Here is a 27,193-nt window from a genome sequence, read left to right on the forward strand (position 1 = left end):
CTGTCAGGGAGTATTTTGTAAATATTCAATATAACAGTTTGCGTCAAAGAAAATACACAAGTAGAGCCTTTATGACAGAAATATTTGCATGTCATAAACTGCTGTCGTAAAACCTCCAAGAACATAAGTAATGTTCTATATGTCATAAAACAGAAAATGCATGTCATAACCGGCAGTTATAAATTTATACAAATTATAACTTGACACTTTTTCTCTTGACTAAAATGACTTATTTTTCAATAAACGAAAAGGAACGAACACGAGCACCTAGTTAACGAGCACAATCAACGATATGGAACGAGAACGATATTTTTATTCAACAAGTACGAGTTTCATTATTTATCTAACAAATAATGGATCTGTAACGATTGCTCAAAAGGTTGTTAATATTCTAGTCAGACAAATCTTAAAAGTACCTAAATATAAAAATATTAGTGTACGTCTAAGTCCTGTAAGGAGTTATAGCCAGAGTCTCCTGGATGGAGAGCGGGAATTTGTGTATAGATCTATACGGGGTTGACACCCCGCACCTTCGCTGTTCGCTACAGCTAGACAGGCCAGTCTAGGGTGACAAATGTCTTATCCTAACCGAGGGCGCCTGAGAAACGCCAAAACATGCACTTCGTCAGATTAGTATGGTTATAACGACTCACTAGAATATGTTATATTAACTGGAAATTTATGTAAGGAAAACCTCATAAATAAACTTTGGCACATTGTGTTGACTGTCCTACACGTGATAGGTGATGGTCCGCATTTGTTGTGTTGACTGTCCTTCTTCATCGCGTACAATGTCCACAATAGCCATGTTGATTCTTTCTCCTACAAGTATAGAGTCGTAATACTGCTATTTTTTACAAATTAAAAAGCGTAGGACTCTATGGAAAACGTTTGTAAACGATTTTGATAACGATAAACTAACCCACACATATACATAGTTGGAAACTAGAACTTACGATTATTTTATAGCTGAAAATATAGGATTTTCTGGGGAAAACGATTTTTCTACGATTTCGATAACGATAAACTAGAACTTACGATTATTTTATAGCAGAAAATATAGGATTTTCTGGGGAAAATGATTTTTCTACGATTTCAATAACGATAAACTAGAAAGCACACACTTAATTTTACTCGATAAGAGGAACAAGATTTTCAACCATATTTCCTTTTTGAAAATAAGGGATTTTTCTTGAAACGGTTGATTGTTACTATCCAAAAGAACTATTCTCGGACACAGCTCGCTTTTACAAATCACACTACTTTTCAAAATCACTCCTTATAAGGATGAACAAAAGTAATGTCATGCATACACATATTCATGATTTTCAAGGCAAGACTTCAAACGATTACATAGAAAATATCGGATTTTCTGAAAGTACAACAAGAACGATTCTAAACAAGTGTAAATGTTTTTATACACAAAACTGCTTATGAACTCACCAACTTTTTAGTTGACGCTTTTCAAAACGACTTGTATTCTCAGGTATCTAGTAAGCGGGTAACAAGGGACACGGATGCAAGACTTTTAGCTGTAGCTTGGATTTTTTTTCTGCTTATGTCTCTTTTGTGTAATTCGAAGAACAAATACAATATGTAAACAATGTAAGTTTGTTATCTCAATGTATGATGTTTGGATTGCTCTGTTTCATTTATATTCAATTGTTATGATACTGCACAATAAAGTCACCCGCCTCCGGACGTTTCCGCCGTCTGGTCCGGGGGTGTGACAGATTGGTATCAGAGCATTGTTTATAGTGAACTGGTATATCTAGCCATACAAGATATACAACTATAAATACAATGGCACTAAAACACACTCTGCCTGAAAGTATACTTTAAAAAGATAAGTATTTTATGAAAGTATACATATCTACTAACACAGTATCATAACGAGAAGAAACCAAAAGTAACTAAAGGTTGAACACTACAGTCAAACCTGGGCAGTTATGTAATCATATCTGGGATCAATATAGCCTGATCAACTATATTTATTTGAGATATTACCAACATGTGCTTGGGAGTGATGGTGGTGTTGCAACAAACCTAAAACCTGCCAACTATGAGTACAAGATAATACTAGAATCGAACATCAAGTTTATAATACTATAGGAGTATTTTAGGACACTATGAACTCCTCCCACACCTAAACTTTCCTCGTATATCTCGTACCTCGATTCTCGCACAAACAAGTAATTGAAATTCCTTGCCAAGACTTCTACTACCCTGTCCCGGTAAATTACAGATGGGGCAAGGAGAGACCAGAAGAAGTCCATGAGGAAAAATCCAGAAGTGGATCCTAAGGAACACCAAGGGATGAATCGTGAAAGGGAGAATTCCGATTAAGAACCCAGCAAGGATAAAAGCGCCAAGGAAACCCTTGATAAGCTTTGCCCAATTGATAGTAGATCAGAGACCCTTTCACCTTTCTTTTCACAGATACATAAACACCCGATATAGGTACTCCTGGAATAGACATACCTAGAAACAAAACGATACCCACACAAACACAAGTTGACAAAATTGGCTCCTATCCCATTTAGGGCGTATCTCCACAAAAGACAACCCGATCCACAATCGACGTGCACCGAACTCCGATAGCCAACGCTCTCACGAATCAGACATCCGTTTAAACCACAAGTAACCCAAAGTGACTCCCGGTTTCCAACCCTCTGTCATGGAGTAATGGAGACCATAAACAAAGCCTGATATATGGGAATGTAAATCCGATCCCCCAACAAGTAACCAGAACACCATTCCAAATGCCTTGCGAAACCCACAAGTAGGACCAGAAAACTAGGTAGACCATGTGCATTCCTTAAAAGAGGAAATGGTCATTTGGAGACCACAACTCATAGCAACCAAGGCTAGGACAGCCTTAGCAGCATAAAGGACACAAATAGGACACTCATAGTATAAGTAAAATGGCCAAGCACTTTGTGCGCCAAAAGAGGATCACCACACTACTCGCCTTAGGTTCATAATGCCCTTAATCGCAACCAGTAGTAGTAAACCAAGAGGAGTACATCCTCCAGGAATCCATACAACCGAATCCGTTAACTATAGTGCTAGCTATGTGCTATTTTGACGGACTTTACGTTAGAAAATACATGTTCCCACTCAATACCATAACTGCATCATGGGGATGTAGGTTGACACAATTAGCACCAGTACGTTAAGATTATAAGAGTAAACCCACTTGAAACTAGCTACAAGTACATACGAGCTCACCTTTCGTGCGCAACAGGGTCATATATTCCCATGGAGACAACCAGTACCCTGACGATGCACCGGTCTTGCAAATAGACCCTACCACATTCCAAGCCACTGTAACAGCTGCCGTAGCAGCCGTCATGGCATACTTCAATGCCAACGACACAAGCGAAGTTGAAAGCAATGTTGGTAACTCCAACCGTAACAACAACCAAGGAAACCAACGAAGAACAACCCACCCATGCACTCAAGGACCTAAACCTAAGAACAAGAAATGAAGGTTCGGAAACGAAAAAGGAGGTAGTTCGACTCAGAGGCTTACTAAAAGGCAACAAGCGGGACTAGTCTCTACCCCTGTTAACCCTACTCCTCCCACACCAAGACAATCATACCTTGGGAACAATCCACCCTGCAACAAGTGCAAATACCATCATTGGAGAGCCTGCCAGACATTTTGTTGCAAAAGGTGCAACAAGATGGGGCACACCCCCTGCTACTGTAGGGCCCCAACCCCATACGTCACCCCAACCCGCATGTGACAACCGTCAATTTTTGGCCAAGTCAAAGTCAACGAGTCAAACCGGTCAACTCATCTAACCCTTGTACATTAGGGTTTCCATCATGTTTCTTATTGAACAACTCACAATCTTAACACAAAGTATCACTTAGAGTTTTCACGTGTTCGGATATTCTAAACCCTAATCAGGGCAAGTGATGAAACTACTCGATAAAACATTATTCCTCAACCCTCAGGGGCATATAACAATCATAACGAGACTTAACGGGATGTACAAACCTTGCGTTGCGAAGCCAAACACTCAAAAAGGTCACAAAAAAAGTCTCTCCCAATCTCTTTCACTCTAACCCTCCCAAAACTCTCTAAGTAGGAGAAATCGCTACAAGTGTGTGTAATCTCTCCCAAATCTCTCCAAGTATGTGAAATCTCTCCCAAATCTCTCTCTGTATGAGAAATCTCTCCAAGAATGTCAAATCTCTCCCAAATCTCTCCAAGTATGTGAAATCTCTCCCAAATCTCTCTCTGTATGAGAAATCTCTCCAAGAATGTCAAATCTCTCCCAAATCTCTCTAAGTATGCCAAATCTCTCCAAGTATGTGAAATCTCTCCCAAATCTCTCTCTGTATGAGAAATCTCTCCAAGAATGTCAAATCTCTCCCAAATCTCTCCAAGTATGTGAAATCCCTCCCAAATCTCTCTCTGTATGAGAAATCTCTCCAAGAATGTCAAATCTCTCCCAAATCTCTCTAAGTATGCCAAATCTCTCCAAGTATGTGAAATCTCTCCCAAATCTCTCTCTGTATGAGAAATCTCTCCAAGAATGTCAAATCTCTCCCAAATCTCTCTAAGTATGCCAAATCTCTCCAAGTATGACAAATCTCTCCCAAATCTCTCTCAAAATCTCTCTCAACTTTTTATAATCACTCGGGGCATCCCGACCCTCGAATTTGACGAAAACAGCTTGAAAACGGAAGTCTACGCGAAAAACAGCCTTAAGGAGCCGAAACTCCTCTTAGGAACCGAACTCCTCTTAGGAGCCGAACCTCTTAGGAGCCGAACCTCTTAGAGCCAAACCTCCTGAGAACCGAAACCCTCTCAACCGAAATGGACCGAGCGGTCGGTCTATTTCGGTCCCCTGACTAATCAGAACCGAGACCTGACTTTCGGCTCTACCCTTCTTACCTTCGGCCCGAGGACCTGACCTTCGGTCCGAGATCCTAACCCTCGGTCCCTTCTGATGAGCATGCCTGCGAGACCTCTCCGTTCCCATGCACAACCGAGCCTCACCTTCGGTCCGAGAGGCGACCCGCGCAGCCGAACCCTTCTCTCTCGGTTTCTTCTCCTACTTTCGGTTCTAAGGACTAGGACCGAACCTCCGGCCCCAAATTTCGGAATTTGGCAGTTTTTGCCCGGTTTTCAATATTTTTAGCGTTTTGAGCCCGTTTTTCGAGATTTTAACGCGGGATTTTCACCCAAACTCGTATTTTAACATAATAAACCCCAAATATTCATATTTTAATTATATTTTGGGGAAAATCCTTGCATAAGAATAAAATCCAGTAGGTAAGATTTATGGGTAGAGTGTTGACTTTGCCTTAGTGTATGACACAAGCAACCTCCCCATACCTTCATAGTACAACCCCTAGTCACTATTCACCCATACCTAGTCAATCATTGTCCTTTTCCCACTCTTTTTCAGCCATAATGTTGAACAAAAGCTGGAGATATCCTCCCCTCTCCTCCCACTTTATTCACTCTTTCTTAAGAAGAACAAACACCTCTCTTCCACTTTCTCTCTCTAAAATTTCGAGATTCAAAGGCTGGTCTTGGGTTTTTCCTCCACATTTGGTAAGTATTTTCCTCCCACACTTAGATATTCTACTATCTTTCATCCAAATCATAGATTTCTTACACAAATATCGTCATATTTGTGTTAGATCTTCAAATCTTCAAGCACCTCCCAAGTGTTCTTGAGTTGAGCATTTCTTTTCTCCATCATACATCTACTGAAATCACTCAAGGTGAGTTCATACCCCTATCTTTTCATGTTTTTCTTAAGTTTTAAGGGGGGGAATACAAGTTAAAACACCAAGAACTCAACTAAACTCATTTAACAGCCTTCATCAGAAAAGTTCAACTCCATTCACGGACTGTTTCGGTCAACTTAAACATTTTAGTTTTCAAAACTGTATTAGGTGAAAATTGCTCAGGTTCATACCTTTAAAATGAATACTTGCACATCACCATACGATTTTTCTACGATTTATGGTGATTTTTACAAAACTGCCTATCATTTCAAAAACGAATTCGGACCAGTCTGTGAATATGAACATTTTAACACAAGTTAAAGACTTCCAAAAATCATAATAAAAATTATGAACAAACTAGTCACATTTTATGAACTCTCAGAATTTACGGATTCTGTTTTCGACTTCGTATGATTTTTCTAAAACAGTGCAGAACGGTTAAAAACTAGTTAACAGCTTATAACTTTCATAACACTTTGTATTATGTTGAGAAAAGTGTATAAAAATAAGTTCTAAATATTGAATGTATTTTCTTGTTAGTTTATCATCATAAACTGAAATTTAGTCATTCATGATAAGGTTTACTCATTCATTTTGAATACTTATAATAAACTTCAATAAGCATAGTTTATGGATTTTTACTACATGAAAAAGGTTTTACTCTCAAAACAAATGGGTTTTTCATATCTTTACGTAATAAACTATAATAGTAATAGTTTAAGGATTTCATATCACTAATTTATTCAGAAAAGGTGATTTTACTTCCTTCATGGAAGAGGTTTTAATATCAAACTGTGTGTAAACTAGTTAACTTAGGATGTGAGGCAATTCTCTCCCCGTACGTTCGAGTACGGGATCCCAATTCCTGTAAGTTATAACCAGAGTCTCTTGTAGGGAGAGCGTGATAATTGTGTATAGATCTATATTGGGTTTGACACCCCACACCTTGCTGCTAGCTACAGTGGGTCCTGCAGGTCTACGGGTGACAAGAGTCATAGTATCTTAACGTCTGAAAAACGTTGTGCAGGTTATTTCTCGTCATAGTATGGTTATAGCGACTCACATAGGTAGTTAACAATCGTTTAAGTTTACATGGAAACTTCTACTTTGAAAAGGGGTTTTACTTCTAAACTAAATGAGTTTATGCCAATTTAAAACCACTTTTATATCTTTAAGTATGGAAAATACTTGTTTATTTCCGGTCCTGGGATTTAGGACCACATAACTTTTATAAGGAAAATATAGGATTTTCTTTGGAATCATATCTCTGTTAAAACTATATTTCATCTAGAACTGTTAGACTTCAGCTATAATTGCTAAGTGTATATGCTAGAGTTATATAAGAATCTAGTCATAATCGACTTAGAATTGGTGGGCCCGCCTTACTTCCTGTTCCTTGTTTGGTTGTGGACCTAGGGCAGACCCATTATATTTGAAGGTTTATTTAACTTAAATTTTATATAACTTATATACACTGGGCGATTATAGAAGGAAATCTATGGGCCTTTCTAGGGTTCATTATCGCATAACATAGAAGCATTCATTTCACTTAATAAAGAAAATATTGGATTTTCTGGAAACATACTTTGTCGCTTTTACAAGGAAAATGGTTTCTTTCTAAAGCAAACTCTTATGAACTCACCAACTTAATTGTTGACACTTTTTCAAAACTACTTGTATTCTCAGGACATCAGTGAAACAGGAAAACCAACAACATTTTGAGGATGGGACGATAAATCGTCAAACGTTTCATTTTGTCATCATAATGTAATTGATTTTGAAACATGTAAACTTATTCCATGGTGTAACCTTTTCAATTATATTTATGATGGTTGTATTTACTTTGAGCACTATTATATTCGTTGTTGTGATACTATACATGAAGTCCTCCACCCCCGGACGTTTCCGCCATCCTTGGTTTGGGGGTGTGACACCGCAACCCAAAAATAAATTCAGTTTGCCACAAGTGCGGTGCAACAGGACATCTCAAGAGAGATTGTCCAACAGAGATGACTAACGAAGGAGATAACGACTAGACAGGAGTTGATGACAAGGAACCCTACCATAGTTTTTGGTACGTTCCACGATAAACTTAAGCATCAAATTATCACAAAAAGTTTTTGTCAATTAAAAACATAATCCAAAAACTATTGTTTCGTCAGAGCAAATCCTGTAAATTACGGGAAGCTAGAAATCCTTACGGATGAACCATGAATGGTCCCATATGAACGTTCGTATCATATATAGTTAGGATTCCATAAACTAAGAGCGTGCGATTCCGCATCATTTTCCTGTCCCTGGTCTGAATAGCGATTAGGACAGAACCCCAGTCAATCATCTCTAAAGCTCCTAAGATCTTAAGTATGTGCGGTTAGGTCACATCCATCTATAGTGGAAAAACCTGGCAGAAGTCAGATTACGAATTCCCTTGACTTATAACAGCGCATTTGTGTCACTAAAACACCTAACAAGCAGAAACGAGATAGATCCAATGGTAACAATGAAAAAGAAACTAGCAACGACAAGAACACGAACATTGAAACACCTAATAAACAGAAATAAGATAGACCCAAATGGTAACAACGGAAACAAAACTAGCAACGATAAGAACATGAACATAGAACACCTTGTCATTCCTAGCAACCAGTGCTCCTCGAATCGACGTAACAACAAGAAGTCCAATGCCATCAATTGGCACGGACAGACTTGATCCTCACCATACAAACCTCGAGCTCTGCCAATAGAATTTCTTCCTACTTCACCGGGTAACGAAACTCTTTCAGCCGGTAACGGCAAATCCCTAGCAACCAGACACCTAAGTCCTGGTGTAAGAATTGCCACACGCTCTTCCCTAGCCCCGATAAAGATTTAAAAATGAAGGAGCAAAAGGCATTAAGGGAATTCGAAAGGCTTCCAACCTTCCTCCAAAGGTTCCCAAAACCTCTTGGAAATCTCAACCATGTGCTAAGCAGAGATAGAATCACCCCGACTCCTGGAACCACCACAATAACCAAACACCCGATACCACTTAGCACAGTCACAAGAACAGATAGTGTCTGATCGCAAGATCGACATAATAGATAAGGGAAACATCAGACCCAGCCCCTAACCACAGGAAGCACATGTCTAACTCATAAGGGAGAAAGACGAAATTACCATAGGCACCACCGACTACGAATAAGCCAAACAAACCCATCCTCAAGGATCGATACTCCCTACCCCCCCCCCCCCGAATCGGAGACATGTTCAACCAACAACGAGGACTGGCAGAGGCCGACCTACCATTAACTCGGGAAAACTATAAGAAGAAAACCCCCAAGATAATCTAAGACTCATAAGGTTAACTACACCACTCGCAAACGCAACCTTGGTGACCATAGTACCAACTCCTAAGACCCAGAATACTCTACTTCTAGGACACCAGGATTTCGATCTCTAGAAGACCATTCAAAAGGTCTCGCCAAGAAAGGGCCCGATAACTCATAGTCTCCGATTAACCAAAGGAACCAAGTTAGGACATTTCTCCTTTCATGGGCTCAGCACTCATAAGTGTAAGACCACCGAAACTCTAGAAATTCCACCTGTCGAGGTCAAGGTAAACACGAATCCACATCCCGAAGAGAAGCATGTGTAGTGGACATTGACAAAGTTTGGATGCCCACTTGCTTCTAATCGAGTATTCCTATGACAACAACTACCACTCGAACATAGGAGTTGCACCCCTCGAGGCCCTGTGTGGCCAGAGGTGCAGATCATCTTCTGTTAGGCTGAGATGGGAGATACCCAGCCAACAAGATGACAAACGCCCAATAGCACACTCACTAGACCCGAGATTATTCGATAACCCACAAGAATGATAGTTAAAACCCAAACACGACCTCAAACATCGTAACACCGACAAAGGAACTATGTAGATAACATCTTAAAATCTTGAAATCCCAAGTAGGGATCAGGGTATTATTTAAGAACTCCCCTCGAGGAAGAGTAACTCGAATCAAAAGGAAAAGTGAACTAAACTCCCGATGCACCAGACCCTTCGAGATCCTCGCACGGATCGACCCGGTAGCCTACCAACTCCAATTACACTCCAAGCTTAGTAACGTACATCCTGTATTCCATGTGTCAAACCCAGAAAGGGTCGGTCAGGCAAGAACCTTTCCAGTCCCACTAGACAAGACTAAGGTGAGCTAAAACCTCCTAATCATTGATCAGCCTATCAAGACAATGAACGGGAAAGTTAAGGACACAAAACAAAGCCGCATCCCTATTGTGACGGTTCGAGAGAACGCTAGGCGTGAACCGGTATTCACTTGGAAACTTAAGGACCCAATAACTCAAAAGTACCTTCACCTATTTTCGCATTCATAACCCTGCCCTTCGAAAGAATTTCGGGACGAAATTCCCTCTAACGGGGGGATGATGTCACAACTAGCACTTTTGGCTAGGAAATTTTGTCCTCAGGTAAGTAAGTACTATTGTGAGACTTTTGCTAACACTCCTAAGTGTTCAATATGAGTTCCTAAGGAGCCATAAAGTGTTAAAATGCAAATCTCTCCAAGTATAGTGAATCTCTCCTAAATCTCTCTAAGTATGCGAAATCTCTCCAAGAATAGTGAATCTCTCCCAAATCTCTCCAAGAATAGTGAATCTCTCCCAAATCTCTCCGAGAATAGTGAATCTCTCCAAGAATAGTGAATCTTTCCCAAATCTCTCTAAGTATGCGAAATCTCTCCAAGAATAGTGAATATCTCCCAAATCTCTCCAAGCATGTGAAATCTCTCCCAAATCCCTCAAAGCATGTGAAATCTCTCTCAAATCTCTCCAAGTATGTGAAATCTCTCCCAAATCTCTCCACGTATCTCAAATCTCTCTCAAATCTCCCTAAGTACCTACCTTAGTCGAAAACAACTCAAAACCGGAAGAGGAAACCCCAAAAGGACCCTTTTCGTCCGGAACCTCTTGGTCCGGAACCTCTTGGTCCGGAACCCTCTTGGTCCGGACTCCTCTTGGTCCTGAACCCTCTTGGTCCGGAACCTCTTGGTCCGGAACCCTCTTGGTCCGGAACCTCTTAGTCTGGAATGTCTTCTAAGGAAACCAAGAGGAGTTGCACCACGGAAGCCTCTCATCCGGACCATCTCGCAATCTCGGAACTCCTGGCTCCGGACAATCTCGCCTATGGTCGCTTCACAAAGGTCAGCTGACTTCGGAACCCTCGGTCCGGACTGCTGGCTTCGCTCCGGAATGAATCAGAAGACTTCGGAATCCGAGAAAGTGCTCCGGAAGTTACTGTTTGCTCCGGAACTTCTTGCCAACCATTTCGGATCCTCCCAGCTTTAATACTCCCCTCTGGAATTTGAGCTACAACTTCGGAAATTGCCCTAAAGCTCCGGAGTTCACTATTTAGCCCCAGATTTTGGATTATTCCGGACCTTTTTATCATTTTGGGGTACTTTGAGGTCGGGAATCCCACCAAACTCGTGTTTTTCTTAGCTAAGACCCCTAAAACCTTTATTTTATGCCAAATTTAATTATTTAAATTATATTTACATAAAATAAAAAGTTTAGGATTTAGGAAAACCTTATCCTAAATCAAGAAGAGGACAAAGGGATTGACTTTGTGATTTGATAAAATCCTTATTTCCCATGCAAATCACAGTATTCCATGCTTTACCCACCAAATATCCATGCATGGACCACCAGATACCCATGCACCAAAGATTCCTCTGTTTTCCTTATACTCCAAAGCAACGACAGTGAGGGAGTTTAGACTCCACTTTTTCTCTCACTTTTCTCATTTCCTCTCAAAACTCATCTCCAAGCAAGAACAAGAACTTGCTGAAAACAAAATTCTCAATTTCTCCCTGGAGTTGTAAGGTAAATTCCTCCACTCATCTAATATTTTATAATATTTCAAGATGAATCCATATTATTTTATTCATAATAATATGTGAAAAATCACCTTTAGGATAACTTTCTCCCAAGGAAGTTCCTCATCTCAGCCAACGTTCAAGCTTGAGAACTTCACTCCATAACTCCAAACAGCTCCTCAACCAACTCAAGGTGAGCTTCATACCCCACCTTTTCAATATTTTAATGTTTTTGGGGGAGAGTACAAGTCAAATCTTGCATAAATTCTTGAATAATTGCTTATATACGTATATTTGTATGTGTGTGTAAAATATTATTAAATTAATATTTTAGTAATATACTCATGGACGTAGGATTTCTCAATTTCATAAAGAACAGATGATACTTTGTGTACAAAAGGGCCTTCCAACTATTGGATGTGTCCAACTTAAGACCTTTATCTATGCTTTCTTGTCTAGAAATAAGACTTATAAAAAGGAACCTTGATAAGTTGATACTATTTCTAGTGATTTTTCGAAAATGGAAACTTTGTGACTATATTGCAAACTGTCAGGGAGTATTTTGTAAATATTCAATATAAAAGTTTGCGTCAAAGAAAATACACAAGTAAAGCCTTTATGACAGAAATATTTGCATGTCATAAACTGCTGTCGTAAAACCTCCAAGAACATAAGTAATGTTCTATATGTCATAAAACAGAAAATGCGTGTCATAACCGGCAGTTATAAATTTATACAAATTATAACTTGACACTTTTTCTCTTGACTAAAATGACTTATTTTTCAATAAACGAAAAGGAACGAACACGAGCACCTAGTTAACGAGCACAATCAACGATATGGAACGAGAACGATATTTTTATTCAACAAGTACGAGTTTCATTATTTATCTAACAAATAATGGATCTGTAACGATTGCTCAAAAGGTTGTTAATATTCTAGTCAGACAAATCTCAAAAGTACCTAAATATAAAAATATTAGTGTACGTCTAAGTCCTGTAAGGAGTTATAGCCAGAGTCTCCTGGAGGGAGAGCGGGAAGTTGTGTATAGATCTATACGGGGTTGACACCCCGCACCTTCGTTGTTCGCTACAACTAGACAGGCCAGTCTAGGGTGACAAATGTCTTATCCAAACCGAGGGCGCCTGAGAAACGCCAAAACAGGCACTTCGTCAGATTAGTATGGTTATAACGACTCACAAGAATATGTTATATTAACTGGAAATTTATGTAAGGAAAACCTCATAAATAAACTTTGGCACATTGTGTTGACTGTCATACACGTGATAGGTGATGGTCCGCATTTGTTGTGTTGACTGTCCTTCTTCATCGCGTAGAATGTCCACAATAGCCATGTTGATTCTTTCTCCTACAAGTATAGAGTCGTAATACTGCTATTTTTTACAAATTAAAAAGCGTAGGACTCTATGGAAAACGTTTGTAAACGATTTTGATAACGATAAACTAACCCACACATATACATAGTTGGAAACTAGAACTTACGATTATTTTATAGCAGAAAATACAGGATTTTCTGGGGAAAACGATTTTTCTACGATTTCGATAACGATAAACTAGAACTTACGATTATTTTATAGCAGAAAATATAAGATTTTATGGGGAAAACGATTTTTCTACGATTTCGATAACGATAAACTAGAAAGCACACACTCAATTTTACTCGATAAGAGGAACAGGATTTTCAACCATATTTCCTTTTTGAAAATAAGGGATTTTTCTTGAAACGGTTGATTGTTACTATCCAAAAGAACTATTCTCGGACACAACTCGCTTTTACAAATCACACTACTTTTCAAAATCACTCCTTATAAGGATGAACAAAAGTAATGTCATGCATACACATATTCATGATTTTCAAGGCAAGACTTCAAACGATTTCATAGAAAATATCGGATTTTCTGAAAGTACAACAAGAATGATTCTAAACAAGTGTAAACGATTTTATATACAAAACTGCTTATGAACTCACCAACTTTTTAGTTGACGCTTTTCAAAACGACTTGTATTTTCAGGTATCTAGTAAGCAGGTAACAAGGGACACGGATGCAAGACTTTTAGCTGTAGCTTGGACTTTTTTTCTGCTTATGTCTCTTTTGTGTAATTCGAAGAACAAATACAATATGTAAACAATGTAAGTTTGTTATCTCAATGTATGATGTTTGGATTGCTCTGCTTCATTTATATTCAATTGTTATGATACTACACAATGAAGTCACCCGCCTCCGGACGTTTCCGCCGTCTGGTCCGGGGGTGTGACATATATATATATATATATATATATATATATATATATATATATATATATATATATATATATATATATATATATATATATATGCGGGGGTTTAAGGCCGAGGAGTTTGCGGTCCGAAGTCGCTTTAACGTTTACGGCCGAAGCCTCATTTACGGCCTGCAAGGCGTTTACGGTCCGAAGAGTTTACGGCCGTAAACTCTTTGCGGTCCGAAGCGAAGAGAAAATTTGCGAAGTTTCTCGGACTTTCAAGCCTTTTCTTTCCAAATTCAATTGTGGATATTATAAGGATTTTAGCAAATAAAGGTATTTCATAACCTTAATTAAAAACCCAAACAACAAAAAGGACTTTAGTTGACCTTTGTTTGACTTTGGTTGACTAGAGTTGACTTTATAAACAGAAAATAACGGGATGTTACAAATTATGACCCCAAAATTCAATATTTATACACTCTCATATTAAGAGTTTATTATGTATGTTTGTAAGATATATAAAGGACTCTAGTTTTGTACATAATCTATGTCCAATTGGTCGTATATGCCGTTAATTGGTATTTGGAAATGTTACATGACATATATAAATTTTTATATATTTAGTGTTGTTATATAATTTTAATTATATAACATATATGCATTGTGATTACACGATTGACTATTTGTCATATGTAATATGAGTTTATAAAAATTATAACAAATATATGATATAATTTTGAAAAATACGTTCCCCACACATATATGTATATAGATGTAAATAATTTTAGAAATTTTGAGTTAACTCTTCGTTAAAATTTGCAATAACTGGAGTGGATAAAAATATATTATTTCCAGAATATATTTCCAATAATTGAAATCATGTCGAAATCAATAGTTTAAGGTTTCACGATTAATAAATATGAAAACGTATGAGTTTTCAACGTTTATAAATATTTTTACTAAAAATATTTCAAATATGAAATTAAATATTAGGCTATAGCCTGAGTCCAAAAATGCTTTCAAAAATTCCATTTGAGGTGTGCAAGTCCCTCTATGGATAGAAGTTGTTTTATGAAAATCAATATTATACTGGTTTTGGATTCTTAAAACGGTCGTATCTTTTGCATACGAACTCCATTTTGGACGTTCTTTATATTTTCTGTTAAAGCATAAAAAGTGAACCTCTAACAATCTGAACCAAAGCAGATCCGAAGTAAATTCCTTAGTTCGAGATGTGAAGAGTTCCAAAGTCTTTCTGAATCTGAGATGAAGTTGTTTCCGAAGTTTGAGTGTACAAGCATTTAATGCTTTTGTCTTTATGTTGATGGAACAGTTCTTAGGACCAAATCAAGTAAATCTTTTAAGTGTCAAAATTTCCAAACACTTAGTATTAACTAGTCCTTAGAATGTTCTCTTGGTTTGTACTATGTCTCTCCTTTACTATTTAAGGAGTTGATGTTTCATGTATTTCATGTATTATATACCTAGAAAAGCAAGTAATAAACATATTCTCTTCACATCATTTTTTAACTTTTTTGCAAGTCAAATTTCTTTCACTTACATTCTACTTGTTCTAAAATTGACTTTACCATACTTGACTGGACCAACTTATGAGAAGCAAACATTGATCTTAAAGGTTACTTCAAGGTTTGAGTTCTCAAACCTTGTCCGCGAATTGAATCTTGTTCTCATAATTGGTATCAGAGCTTGAGTGGTTTTCCTTTGAATCCATAAGAACATATTATAGTTGATCTGAGATTACCTTGGTATATCAATCATTTTTGTGTTTAGGATAAAAGTTCTTCTATATACCGCTTCTGCTCTAATACTTTAACTTCAATGGCCGCTCCTAATCAAACTCAACAAATGCATTCGATGAAAATAGCAAATAATGTGGGTTGCCTTCTTGTGCTCCATTGCTAGTTGTTGAAGAGTATGATCACTGGAATGTTTGGATGGAAAGATTTTTACTTGGAAAGGAAAAAGGTGAAGAAATATAAAGGTCAGTGAAAGAAGGTCCTCATGTTCCGGTCAGACAAACGGTGATAGATGCCGCTGCAACTCTCATGGGCCAAGAAGAACAACGTCTAGCACCTCTTATTACTGCAGACATCGAAAAGTTGCATGCTAACTAGATTGCATTTTCTGAAATGGTGTTTGGTGTTCCTCCGTTTCTCTTTGAGCACATTAAGTTGTGAAAATATGCAAAAGAGATGTGGGACACTCTTCAGGACCTGTTCGAAGGGTCCGAGAATATGAAAGATAAACATCTGACTTCGGTTGTCAACGATTTTGATACCTTCACAACTACTATAGGTGAATCCATAGCCTTTGCTTCAAATAGGTATGAAAGTATTGTTAACAACATGACTGCACATGGTATAATAAGAACTCCTCTTGAGTACAATCTGAAGTTTATCAATATCCTCAGAAAAGGCTGGGGAAACGTCAAGTCGTGTCTTCAGAGTAACGGATCTCTAAAGAAGATAGAGCTTTATCAACTCTTTGACGGACTACAAGGCCATGAATTAACATTGCACAAACTTTAAGAGAACTGTCAGCAGGTCCTCTTGCCTTGGTTAGTTGTGTCAACCCACTTATTCCGAACCCATCTGTGTCAGATCCCTTCGGAAATATCCCACCTGTTTCACCTGTTCAACCAACATTTCCTACTCCATCTACTCCACTTGTTCCGAACCATACAAAAAAATCATGATCTTGATACAGCTGAGTCCGAACTTCGCTTCCAACAGGAGTTTGCACTATTGTCCATGAAATACAAGCTTCCATGGAATCCCAGTCATAAACCTTATCAAAACCGATTCCAAAACCCTCATCAAAATAATGCTCAACCATTCCCTAAACCCTTACAGAACCCACCTGCTTACAAACCCAACATCTCCTCATCAAGTCACCCCTTGGAATCCCGTGAAATTTCGAATTCAGACAAACCCAAGATAGTTTGTCATAAGTGTGGACATGGTAAGAATTTTTCCAAAGACTGTTTAGTTGAAACCTCTCAGAAGCCGAAGGTTAAAGATTCTGCATACTATGATCGTAGAGCTTCAGAGCTGCCAGCAAGTGAGAAATCTTTTGTTACTACTGTGTCAAGAGATCTTGAAGGGTACTGGTCTTTTGGCGATGGGGATGAAGTGAGCACTAGAAGGAATATGTGTCTTATGGCAAGACAGTTGATCGAATGTGATGAAGGCTATTGGTGATCAGGTTCAGAAGGAGACGATGAAGATGCTGAGCCGAACTTTTGCTACATGGCAACCAATGATCCACCAGGCAGGATCATCGCTCAACAAGTAAAATCTATGATCATTGAAAGTAATTTTCATTTATCTCTTTGTGAACCATATGTTACCCAGATCCAGTCAGATATGACCATCATCCATAAAGCCTATGAGTCTGCCATAGAAGGAAGTGAGAAGCTCGAGAGTGAACTGACTCGCCTTAGATTACGCTTTGAAGATCGAAATCTTAAGATAGAATCACTAGAAAAGAATGCTTTTAATGTCTCAAGATGAATGTATCATTTTAGAGGAGAAATGTGAAATCACTTTTTGTGAAAGGAATGTCTTAGTTTCTGATAAAAAAACGTCTTAATGCCAAAATTTATGCTTTACATCATTCAATTAATATTCTTGAAGCAAACGAACAGATGACACATAATTGTTGTCACCTATGGTCCAAAGCACTAGGCCTCGGAAGCAAGTTTCCGAACCATGTTGTTTGTCCCATGAAGGAGTTTCAAAATCTAACTTTTATGGGAGACGTTCCGAACCGTAAACATTCGGATACCCCGGTCTCAGCACTGTCACCACTTCCTGAGACTTTAGAGCCATTCCAATATCTGATTCCTGAGTTCCAACCTATAGCTTTCAAATGTCTTGATCCACGCCTCTTCCGCCTCTAATAACCCTGGACTTTAATCATTCTTCGAATTCATTCCCTGAAATCATCTATACTGGAGTTCAGATTCCGAACTTCTAAACTACGAACAATTGTGTTGTTGAGGAAATAATTCCTGAGACAACTTGACATGACTCTAACAAATCAGACTTTGTTTGGACATCATTAGATAGTGACGTTAATAAATAAATTGTATGTGATGATTCATCTGACTCGTATATCTCTAATTCTGAAGTGATCTAAAAAACAACTCTAGTGCCAATTAAGCCTAAGTTTGACAATCCATCATCTGGACAAACTTCCAAGTCATCATCTGACTCTCGGAAGAAACCTTGGTTAAATAAGAAAGATGTTGTCAACCCTAACATCGAATCCAAAAATGCCCTTAATAAAGTAATTAGGTCAAGGAAAAATTCTAGATTCATTGAGAGATCCGAAAAGAAAGTGTCACAGATAGTTAATCCAATCACTAGGAACCACAATACCTTTGCGCCTGCTAAGATTCATAAAAGACCATCCAATCTTCCTAGTCTGGATGTTCAAAACAAGTTTGTTAGCCCTAATCCAAAAAAGGTTACTGTTGAGAGTCATTCTATGAAAACTGACTCTCCTCGGACAGTTTTTTCTGTATTTATTGGTAAATATGATGGTACAATTTTAAAACCCCAACAATTCCAAAAACAAATGTGCCATCAAAAATAGCAAGCAAAGAATGGGTTGGTAAGAACACTATTGTTGAGAAATACTCAAAAGATTCAAAACAAAATTTTGAGTGGAAAGTAAAAAAGCTTGGAAACACATCTGTAACTTCTGTCAACATAGTGATTCCTACATCTCAGAAAATTGTTGCTCCAAGAAAAGCAGTGTCCAAACAACCTTTGGTTGAATACGATTTTTGGATAAATGAAAAGACAATGGCATTCTGCTTCTTTCACAAAGTTTCTCGGAAAACACCCTCCGAAATACCAGTTGCTCAAAAGTCACAATCCAAGTCCAAAGTCCCTAAACTAACTTGGAGCCTAAAAAATCTAAAACTCACTGATTTTGCAGGCACTCTGTGCTTCAGAACAAGATACAATATGGTATATTGATAGCGCTTATTACATGCACATGGCGGGACAAAAAGACTTTCTGCGTGATCTCAAATCTCTCTTTAAACACTATTTACGTGACGTATGGCAATAATTCAAATTCACAAATCTGAGGTTATGGCATCCTCACCAACGACAATTTTTCTGTCTCCAATGTGGCATATGTAGCTGACCTCAAACATAACCTGATTAGTGTTGCTCAACTCACTGATGCAAACCAGAGAGTTGAATTTTGCAAAAAGCATAGCTACATCATGACAAAAGACCGGAAAGAATTTCCAATCAAATCCAATCGCAAAAAAAAACATGTATCCTTTAGACATCGATATGATCATCGGAAATCCTCAACTTTGTCTTCTCTCAAAATTTGTTCCTAACGTTAGTTGGTTATGGCATCGGAGGCTCGCTCATCTAAACTTCCGCTATATGAATGATCTTGTTTCCGATGAAATAGTCCAAGGTCTGCCACTCCTAAAATTCAAAAACGATCATCTCTGTGCTGCATGTAAATGTGGGAATCAATCCAAGAAAGGTCATCCTGTAATCATTGAAAAGTCAATTTCAGAACCATTAGAACTTCTGCATATTGATCTTTGTGGACCCTACACCGTAGAAAGTCTACATCACAAAAAGTACGTTCTTGTGATTGTTGATGACTACACAAGGTTCACCTGGGTTTTCTTCCTTAGGCTAAAATCTGAAACGGCCTCGGAACTTATTAATTTCATCAAAGGAATTGAAGTTCTCTTCAAACTTCCTGTTAGAAGAATCCGAAGTGGCAATGGCTCGGAATTAACCAATATCACCATTGAGAAATTCCTCTCCGACAAATGGATCGACCACAATTTCTGCTCCCTACACTCCTTAACAAAACGGTGTGGTTGAAAGAAGAAACCAAACTCTTGTTGAAGCCGCTCGATCAATGCTGAATTTTTCTAGCGTACCTCTTTATCTCTAGGCTGAAGCTGTGTCCACTGCTTCACTCAAAACCGAAGCATCGTTAATCATCGTCTCAACATTACACTGTATGAAGCCATGAGTGGTCGCAAGCCGAGTATCTCGTTCCTACATGTTTTTAGATGCAGATGCTTTATCAAAAACAACTGTGATCAACTCACCAAGTTTCAACCCAAAGTCGATGAAGCAATCTTTTTGGGATACTCAGCCAAATCCAAAGCCTACAGAGTTCTAAATCTTTGAACTCGTGTACTTGAAGAAAGCTTTGATGTCACTTTTGATGAAAACTTTGTTAGGACTTCTGGCTCAACTCATGTTACAACTCACATCATGGAGTCTGATGCTCCATCACCAGCATCTCTGAATTCCCAGATCATTTATGAAGTCGACTTAGAAAGCCTGTTCGGACCTTTAGAAACTGCTCTTGACTCAGAATCTCGATCAAGACCGTCCTCATCAACTACAACTCCAATTTCTTAAAACTTTTCTAGTCCGACGCCTACCTTTCCTCCATTTGATTCTAATCCATTTTAATCTTCTCAGGTTGAGGGGGAGAATGGTCATCCTTCCCTCGAATCTATGCAACACTTTTGTGTAATCGATACATTAAATTATCCTTCTATAATGTTGTACTAGGTAGACCATGGATTCACGGTATGAAGGCTATCCCCTCAACATACCATTAATGTGTCAAAATGCCCACTCTATGGGGGACAGTAAAAGATCATAGGTAACCAAGAAGAATCAAAGGAAGGATACAAGACTTCGATGAATTCCTCAATAGTACTATGAAAAGGATAGCAATTAAAGCAGGAGGCACGAGGTGTGTTGGAGACAAGAGAGCAGGATGTAAAAGAAGCTCCCCTGAACCTCGAGGATCCTGAAGCCAAAATGCTCATAAGACCCTTACTGCCAGAACAAATCGAATAGGAATTAATAAAGTTCCTGAAAGATAGAAGCAAAGCATTCTCCTGGAAGCATGAGGATATGACAGGTATAGACAAAAATATTATAACTCATAAACTTAACATTGATCCTTCTTTCAGACCAATACACCAAAAAAGAAGAAAGTTTGCAACCAAAAGAAACCACATCATCCAAGGAGAAGTAGAAAAGAAAACAGGGATGATCAAGGAAGTCAAGTTCCGAAAATTTCTAGCCAATGTAGTTGTAGTATAAAAGAAGAACGGAAAATGGAGGGTATGTGTGGATTATACGGATCTAAATAAGGGTTGCCCTAGGGATCCTTTTCCTAGCCACACATAGACTCCATGATAGATGCTACAACTAGCCATGAACTACTAACGTTTATGGATGCATTAGCGGGGTTCCAACAAATCTAGATGGAACCATCTGACCAAGAGGATACTGCATTCATTACCCCAACAGGTATATATTGCTATACCGCTATGCCCTTTGGTCTTGAAAATGCAGGTGCAACATACCAAAGGTTAGTTAATCGGATGTTCAAAGACAAACCGGGGGCACCATGGAGGTTTAAATCGACAACATGGTGGTAAAATCAAAGAAAGCTGAATATCACCGCAAGGATCTTCAAGACGCCTTCAACATACTAGACGAATATAACATGAAGTCGAACCCTTCCAAGTGCCACTTTAGAATAAGTTCAGGAAAGTTCGTTGGATACATGGTGACTAAAAGAATAATAGAAGCAAACCCAGAGCAAATAAAATCCATCATCGATTTAAGATACCCATCCTCGAAAAAAGATATTCAGAGACTAATAGGAAGAGTAGCAAAACTTAACAGGTTCATCTCAAGATCCTCGGAAACATGCAAGCCTATCTATGATATCTTGAAGAAGAACAAAAGGTTTGAGTGGACTAAAGAACACGAAGATGCTTTTTAGGAACTTAAAACTTATCTAAGTTCTCCATCCTTGCAAGTGAAACCACTAGATGGGGAACCACTCCTCCGATACCTTTCAGTATCCTCCAACGTTGTAAGTGTAGTTTTACCCAAGGATCTCAATGGGAACCAACATCCCATATACTATGTAAGTAAAAGTCTCCTCAATCCCGAGACCAGATGTTCCTATCTTGAAAATCTAATACTTTCATTAGTAAATACTTCCACAAAATTTAAGACAGTGAGAACTAATTACCCTATCAAGAATGTTATGCGAAAACCAAAGATGTTACGTAGGATGGCAAAGTGGTTTGTGAAACTAAGAAAATATGACATCAAATATGAACCAAGATCAGCAATAAAGTCACAAGCACTAGCAGACTTTGTGGCTGATTTTAGTGATGATCTACAACCTGAAGCAGAGTTGAAGAGCAAAGAACTCCAAACAGAAGAAAGCATGTGAACATGGACAATCTTCACTGATGTATCCTCAAACTTTAGAGGAACATACCTATGGATCATACTGAAATCGCCATAGAGGGATATCATATCCCAGGCAGTTAGGGGCGAATTCGATGCAACCAACAATGAAGCTGAATACGAAGCATTGATCATGGGATTACAGCTAGCCAAGGATATTCAAATCAAGGATCTCCAGGTATTTGTTGACTCCTTATTCAAAACTTTCAACCTAAGCCAATTTCCCAGAGAAGAAAATGTTGAGGCAGTCGCACTAGCCAACCTAGGATCTTCCCTTAAGATCCCGCCAAAAGTTAGGATCCCTATAACCCATATATTAATTCCAGTGATAAAACATCCCTCCAATAAACTAGATAATCCCAATCACCATAGCCAAACAACTGATGTGACAATAATCGAGGATCCTGACCCTCAATTGTTTCCTTAGGATCATGTTCATCAGACTCTCAACATTCAGGATCCTCCGCAACACTCCAAATCTTGGATCCATCCCATAGTGGAATATCTCCAAAATGGCATAATCCCCAAAGAGGAAAAAAGATAGAATGCATTCAAGATGAGGGTATCACGATTTGTGATGATCCAAGGACAAGAAATCCATGACAGGTCCATACCTTAGATGCTTAGAAGATCACGAAGCTGCAGAAGTCCTAAAAGATATACATGAAGGAGATTCTGGCAACCACATTGGGGGCAGATCCTTATGCTCCAAAGCATTGAGGAATGGATACTATTGGCAAACAATGAAAAAGGATGCTCTCTTGCATGCCCAAAAATGTGATGCTTGCCAGAGACACGTAAACATCCTACATAAACCTGTAGAACTGTTGCATCCTATCATTTCCTATTGGCCATGCATGAAATAAGGAATGGATATATTTGGAAAGCTACCAAAAGCTCATGGTGGAATGGTGTGCATGCTGGTAATGACCGACTATTCTCGAAGTGGATAGAGGTTGAAGCCTTTGTTCAAGTATGAGAAAAGGAAGTGGTCTCGTTTATCAAGCCTAATATCCTGACTAGGTTCAGGATCCCTGCACAGATCATATGCGATAATGGATCCCAGTTCATAAGCAAAAGGACTAGAGACTTTGCACCAGTTGGGAGATTAAAATGATAATGCCCAATCCTATTCTCCATCAAGCTAACGGTCAAGTTGGATCTAATAATAAGATCATATTCAACAATCTAGAGAAAAGGTTAGATGATAAGAAAGGAAGATGGGCAGAGGAACCTCCTCTCGTCTTATGGACAAATAGGACCACTTCAAAGGCAGCCACTGGCCAAACTCCATACTCCTTGGTGTTTGGAACAGAAGTCATGATCCCTACTAAAGTAGTAATCCCAATAGCAAGATATAAATTGCAGGATCAGGAGAGTAATGATAGGATCCTAGCCCAGGATCTTGACACTATTGATGAACTCAGGGATCTTTCTAAGATCCGCATTGCTGCTCATCATCAAGGGATCACTAAAGCATATAACAAAAACATCAAAGTCAGACGGTTCTAGGTAGGTGACTTGGTACTTAGCAAAATGTTCCAAAATACCAAGAATCCTAGTGCAAGTAAATTGGCACCTAAATAGGAAGGACTGTATCTCATTGATTCAAAAGCAGGAAAGGGGGCATATTGGCTAGCCACCCTTGAAAGTAACGTCCTGCCAATATCCTGGAATGTCATCCACCTAAAAACATACTTCATGTAAGTTATGTCGATCATTTTCAAAAAAAAACGCTCAAGGTACACTCTCTCTACCCTCTACTCTTATATGATTCTTTTTATTATTATAAAAGCCCATACTGAATTAAGCATCGGAGGGGCGTTAGTCAGGCTAATTCCCACCCCAAACTAAAATTTTGATTTGCACATGAAATCAAAGATCCTAACATTCAAGGATCCTAAAAGGTAGGGATCCTGACATTTGATGATCCTGACATTCGAGGATCCTAGGATTCAGGGATCCCAATAGATACATGGTTATGTATTCTTGATGATTGCAATAGGTAGTTATCCAGATAACTACGAATAAAGACTGATCATCTCTCCTATGGCTAAGGGTACTTAATCCCCTCTAAGGTTTAAAGAGTTAATTACCTCTTTCATACGAGTTAAGGTTTCTACACCTTGCTTGGAAGCATGAAATCTTACTGTGGGATGTAAATAAGGGGATCATTTCACGCTTTAGTGACTTGGCAACTCTCATATTTATGAGCATATGTCAAGATCCTAACGTTTAAACATAAGGTCTATAACACTTACACGTTATCCTAAGTTGGGATCTTCCCTAGTGATTTCTTAAGGTTAATAACACTTACATGTTATCCAAAGTTAGGATCTTCCCCAGAAAATACTTCAGATTTATAACATTTTCATGTTATCGAATGTTTTGGGATTTTCCATAGTGATCTGCTAAGAACTATAACATTAACATGTTGACTGAAGTTGGGATACTCTCCTGAAAATATGCAAGGCTTGTGACATTATCATACAAAACAAGAGTTTTCCAGATTTTTTCTCCAAGATGACATTATTTCCAATTGATTCTTAAGGTGGGATCCTTCCCAGTTCACTAAGAGGATCCTCACTAATGAATTCCTAAAGACAAGATATTTTCCATACGGAAGCTTCAAGACTTCTCATGAGTCAAATTGTCGCAAATCCTTCGGATGACCAGGTCTTACTATCCTTTAAAATTATTTTTTTCCTACATAAAAAAAATTATCCCAAAAGATCTTGATTATTTTAAAATCCCATTTTGATGACTAATTGTTTTAGGCTAATCAGATCTTAAAAGGTTCTTGTAAGATTTGAACTTTTTTCAGGATCCTGACTATGTAAGTGTTTTGGTCAAAAAATGAACGAACTAAGATCGACCAAAGTGTATCAGAGGCTGTGATGTTCAGAATAAAGCAAGTATGAAATGTAAGTCAAAGTGACACAGGTTGTTTACAAGGAAATCGCTTGATCCTTGCTAGGATCTCCGACACAAAACCGTGGGAGGTGATAATGATCACCTGCCTTGATGATTTTCTTGATTGAAATGATTAATTACATAGAAAATGTAAAGAGTTTAAGTACAAATGCTACTATTATGCTAAGTATCGTGTGTAGTGTGATAAATAAAAGTGATTTATGTAGTCTAAAACTAATAACAAGAACTCCGAAAATTCAGGGATCCTCCGAGATCAACTTATAGACATTGCATAACTTGGTCCTCCGGGTCTTTTGCATGGTTATGACGACCATTCGTTGAGAATAAGACTTTGATTGGTTATTTCTGCACATGTGACAAAGATAATAGAATATATAACCGTTATAAATATTATAAAAATAATGGTCAGGATCTTGAAGTATATTTGGGATCCCGAGGTTCGAGGATCCTTAGGCTTGAGGATATTATTGTAGTTCTGAGATCCTAGCCCTAACAATTTCCTGCAATTTATCCCTGAAAATAAGCGAATTAGTTCCAAATATGTTGAAGAGATAAATTAAAGTAAATGAGTAAAAATAAAGATAAGGGTAAAAAGATAAGATTTTTTAATTTAAAATCCCCAACGGCTAGATTTCTACCCGTTTAAGAGGTATTTACGAGGCAGTCAAATCATACGCCTCTCTCTTCAGTTGTTACTATAAATAGGAGTGAATGGTAAGTTTTTCTCCCCTCTTCCTCAGTTGCTTTTGATCATTTTGAAGGTAAATTCTTCCTTCTCTTTCTTTCTATAAAACTTCTACACCATGGGCAAAAAGATGACCGTTTCCCATAAAAACATTCTTGGTCTTCCTGAGGATGATTTCATTGATCAAATGTTTGTTCCTTACGATCATACATGATCTTTTAATGATGGAGACATTCATTTTCTAAAAGATGCTGGAGCTTTTCCCCTGGCACTATGTTTAGGCCATACGACCCTTTGATCCAGCCGAATTTCATTTCCCCCTCATGGTTGTGGTTTTCGGAGTACCCTTTTTCTTTAGGCCTAAAATTTCCTTTCTCTGGTGTGATTTATGAATTCTTCGTGGTCACAAAGCTCCCCTATATCCAAGTGATTCCTATCATTTGGAGGATCTTTTATTGGGTCGGACATCTGAATCAAACTCATGGTCTCGACATAGGTTTCACTGAGCTGTCCCAAGTGTATGATCTTTCGACTTTCGACAATTCGTGCTTCCTATTCAAAGTCAAAAACAGGTCTCCTCTTGTGTTGAAGACAAAACACAATGATGGGGCTTGGAAGGAGAGATATATCTTCATCAAACGTGACTCAATTCCCGGAGGAGATCTTTTGCCCAAAGAATGGATTAAGAAGGGTAGGATTTCAAGATTATCTTAAAAGACCTCGAAATTTACTTTCTTATTTTGTTTGTTTTGTTACAGGTTTCAAGCTTGGAGAAGTTGTTTCTGCTGCTGAGGATACATAGGAGAAGATCACTAATTTTCTCGCACTTCCTGAGGCGGATAGATCCTTTAAGCTCAACCAATCCAATCTTAAAGAGGGTTCCTCCAACACCACTTCCATGGCTACAGGTGTAACTCCTTCTCTCTTCTTCTGGTTTGTTTTATGATCTTTGATTTTACAAGGATCTTTATATATATGCAGGCTCTAAGACCACTCGCTCTAGTGCTTGTTTTGCTTTGGTATACCTTGAAGACGACATGAACAGTGGCTTGATCAAGGTCAAGTAGGAAAAGATCTCTACTCTTCCTCCTTCAAAAAAGACTCAGCTAGATCTGACTGTGAAGTCTCCGGGATCTCGAAAGAGAAAGACCTCTGAGGCTATGTATCCGGATCTCGGGAGTCTCAGCATTTAAGATTCTCTTAGAAGATTGAATTCCTTCTCTCAGGCTGTAAGTTTATATAATTTGCTTTTTTACCTGTTTTTCTCTTACCTTTACTGATATTATGCTTCTTTTAGGTCTCCACTCACGTCTCTCAATCTACCACTGATCTCAGGATCCATGCTGAAAGAGATGAACATGCTCTCATGGAGCAAGAGAAGATCTGGAAG

At 38.4% G+C, this 27,193-nt stretch overlaps 1 protein-coding gene across 1 annotated transcript; it reads left to right on the forward strand.

Moving 5' to 3' along the window:
* Window positions 1–23,303: 23,303 nt before the first annotated feature.
* LOC145121437 (uncharacterized) lies at window positions 23,304–23,696 on the forward strand. The gene has a single exon (XM_079057186.1). The coding sequence runs from the start codon at window positions 23,304–23,306 to the stop codon at window positions 23,694–23,696; it is 393 nt and encodes a 130-aa protein (XP_078913312.1).
* Window positions 23,697–27,193: the final 3,497 nt, after the last annotated feature.

This window comes from Lactuca virosa, chromosome 6 (assembly GCF_052849685.1).
Source record: "Lactuca virosa cultivar CGN04683 chromosome 6, Lactuca_virosa_CGN04683_v6, whole genome shotgun sequence".
Taxonomy (NCBI): domain Eukaryota; kingdom Viridiplantae; phylum Streptophyta; class Magnoliopsida; order Asterales; family Asteraceae; genus Lactuca; species Lactuca virosa.

Bases quoted from the DNA above. Each gene is read 5' to 3' on its own strand.
- LOC145121437 (XM_079057186.1), top strand. From the start codon at position 23,304: ATGCCCAATCCTATTCTCCATCAAGCTAACGGTCAAGTTGGATCTAAT.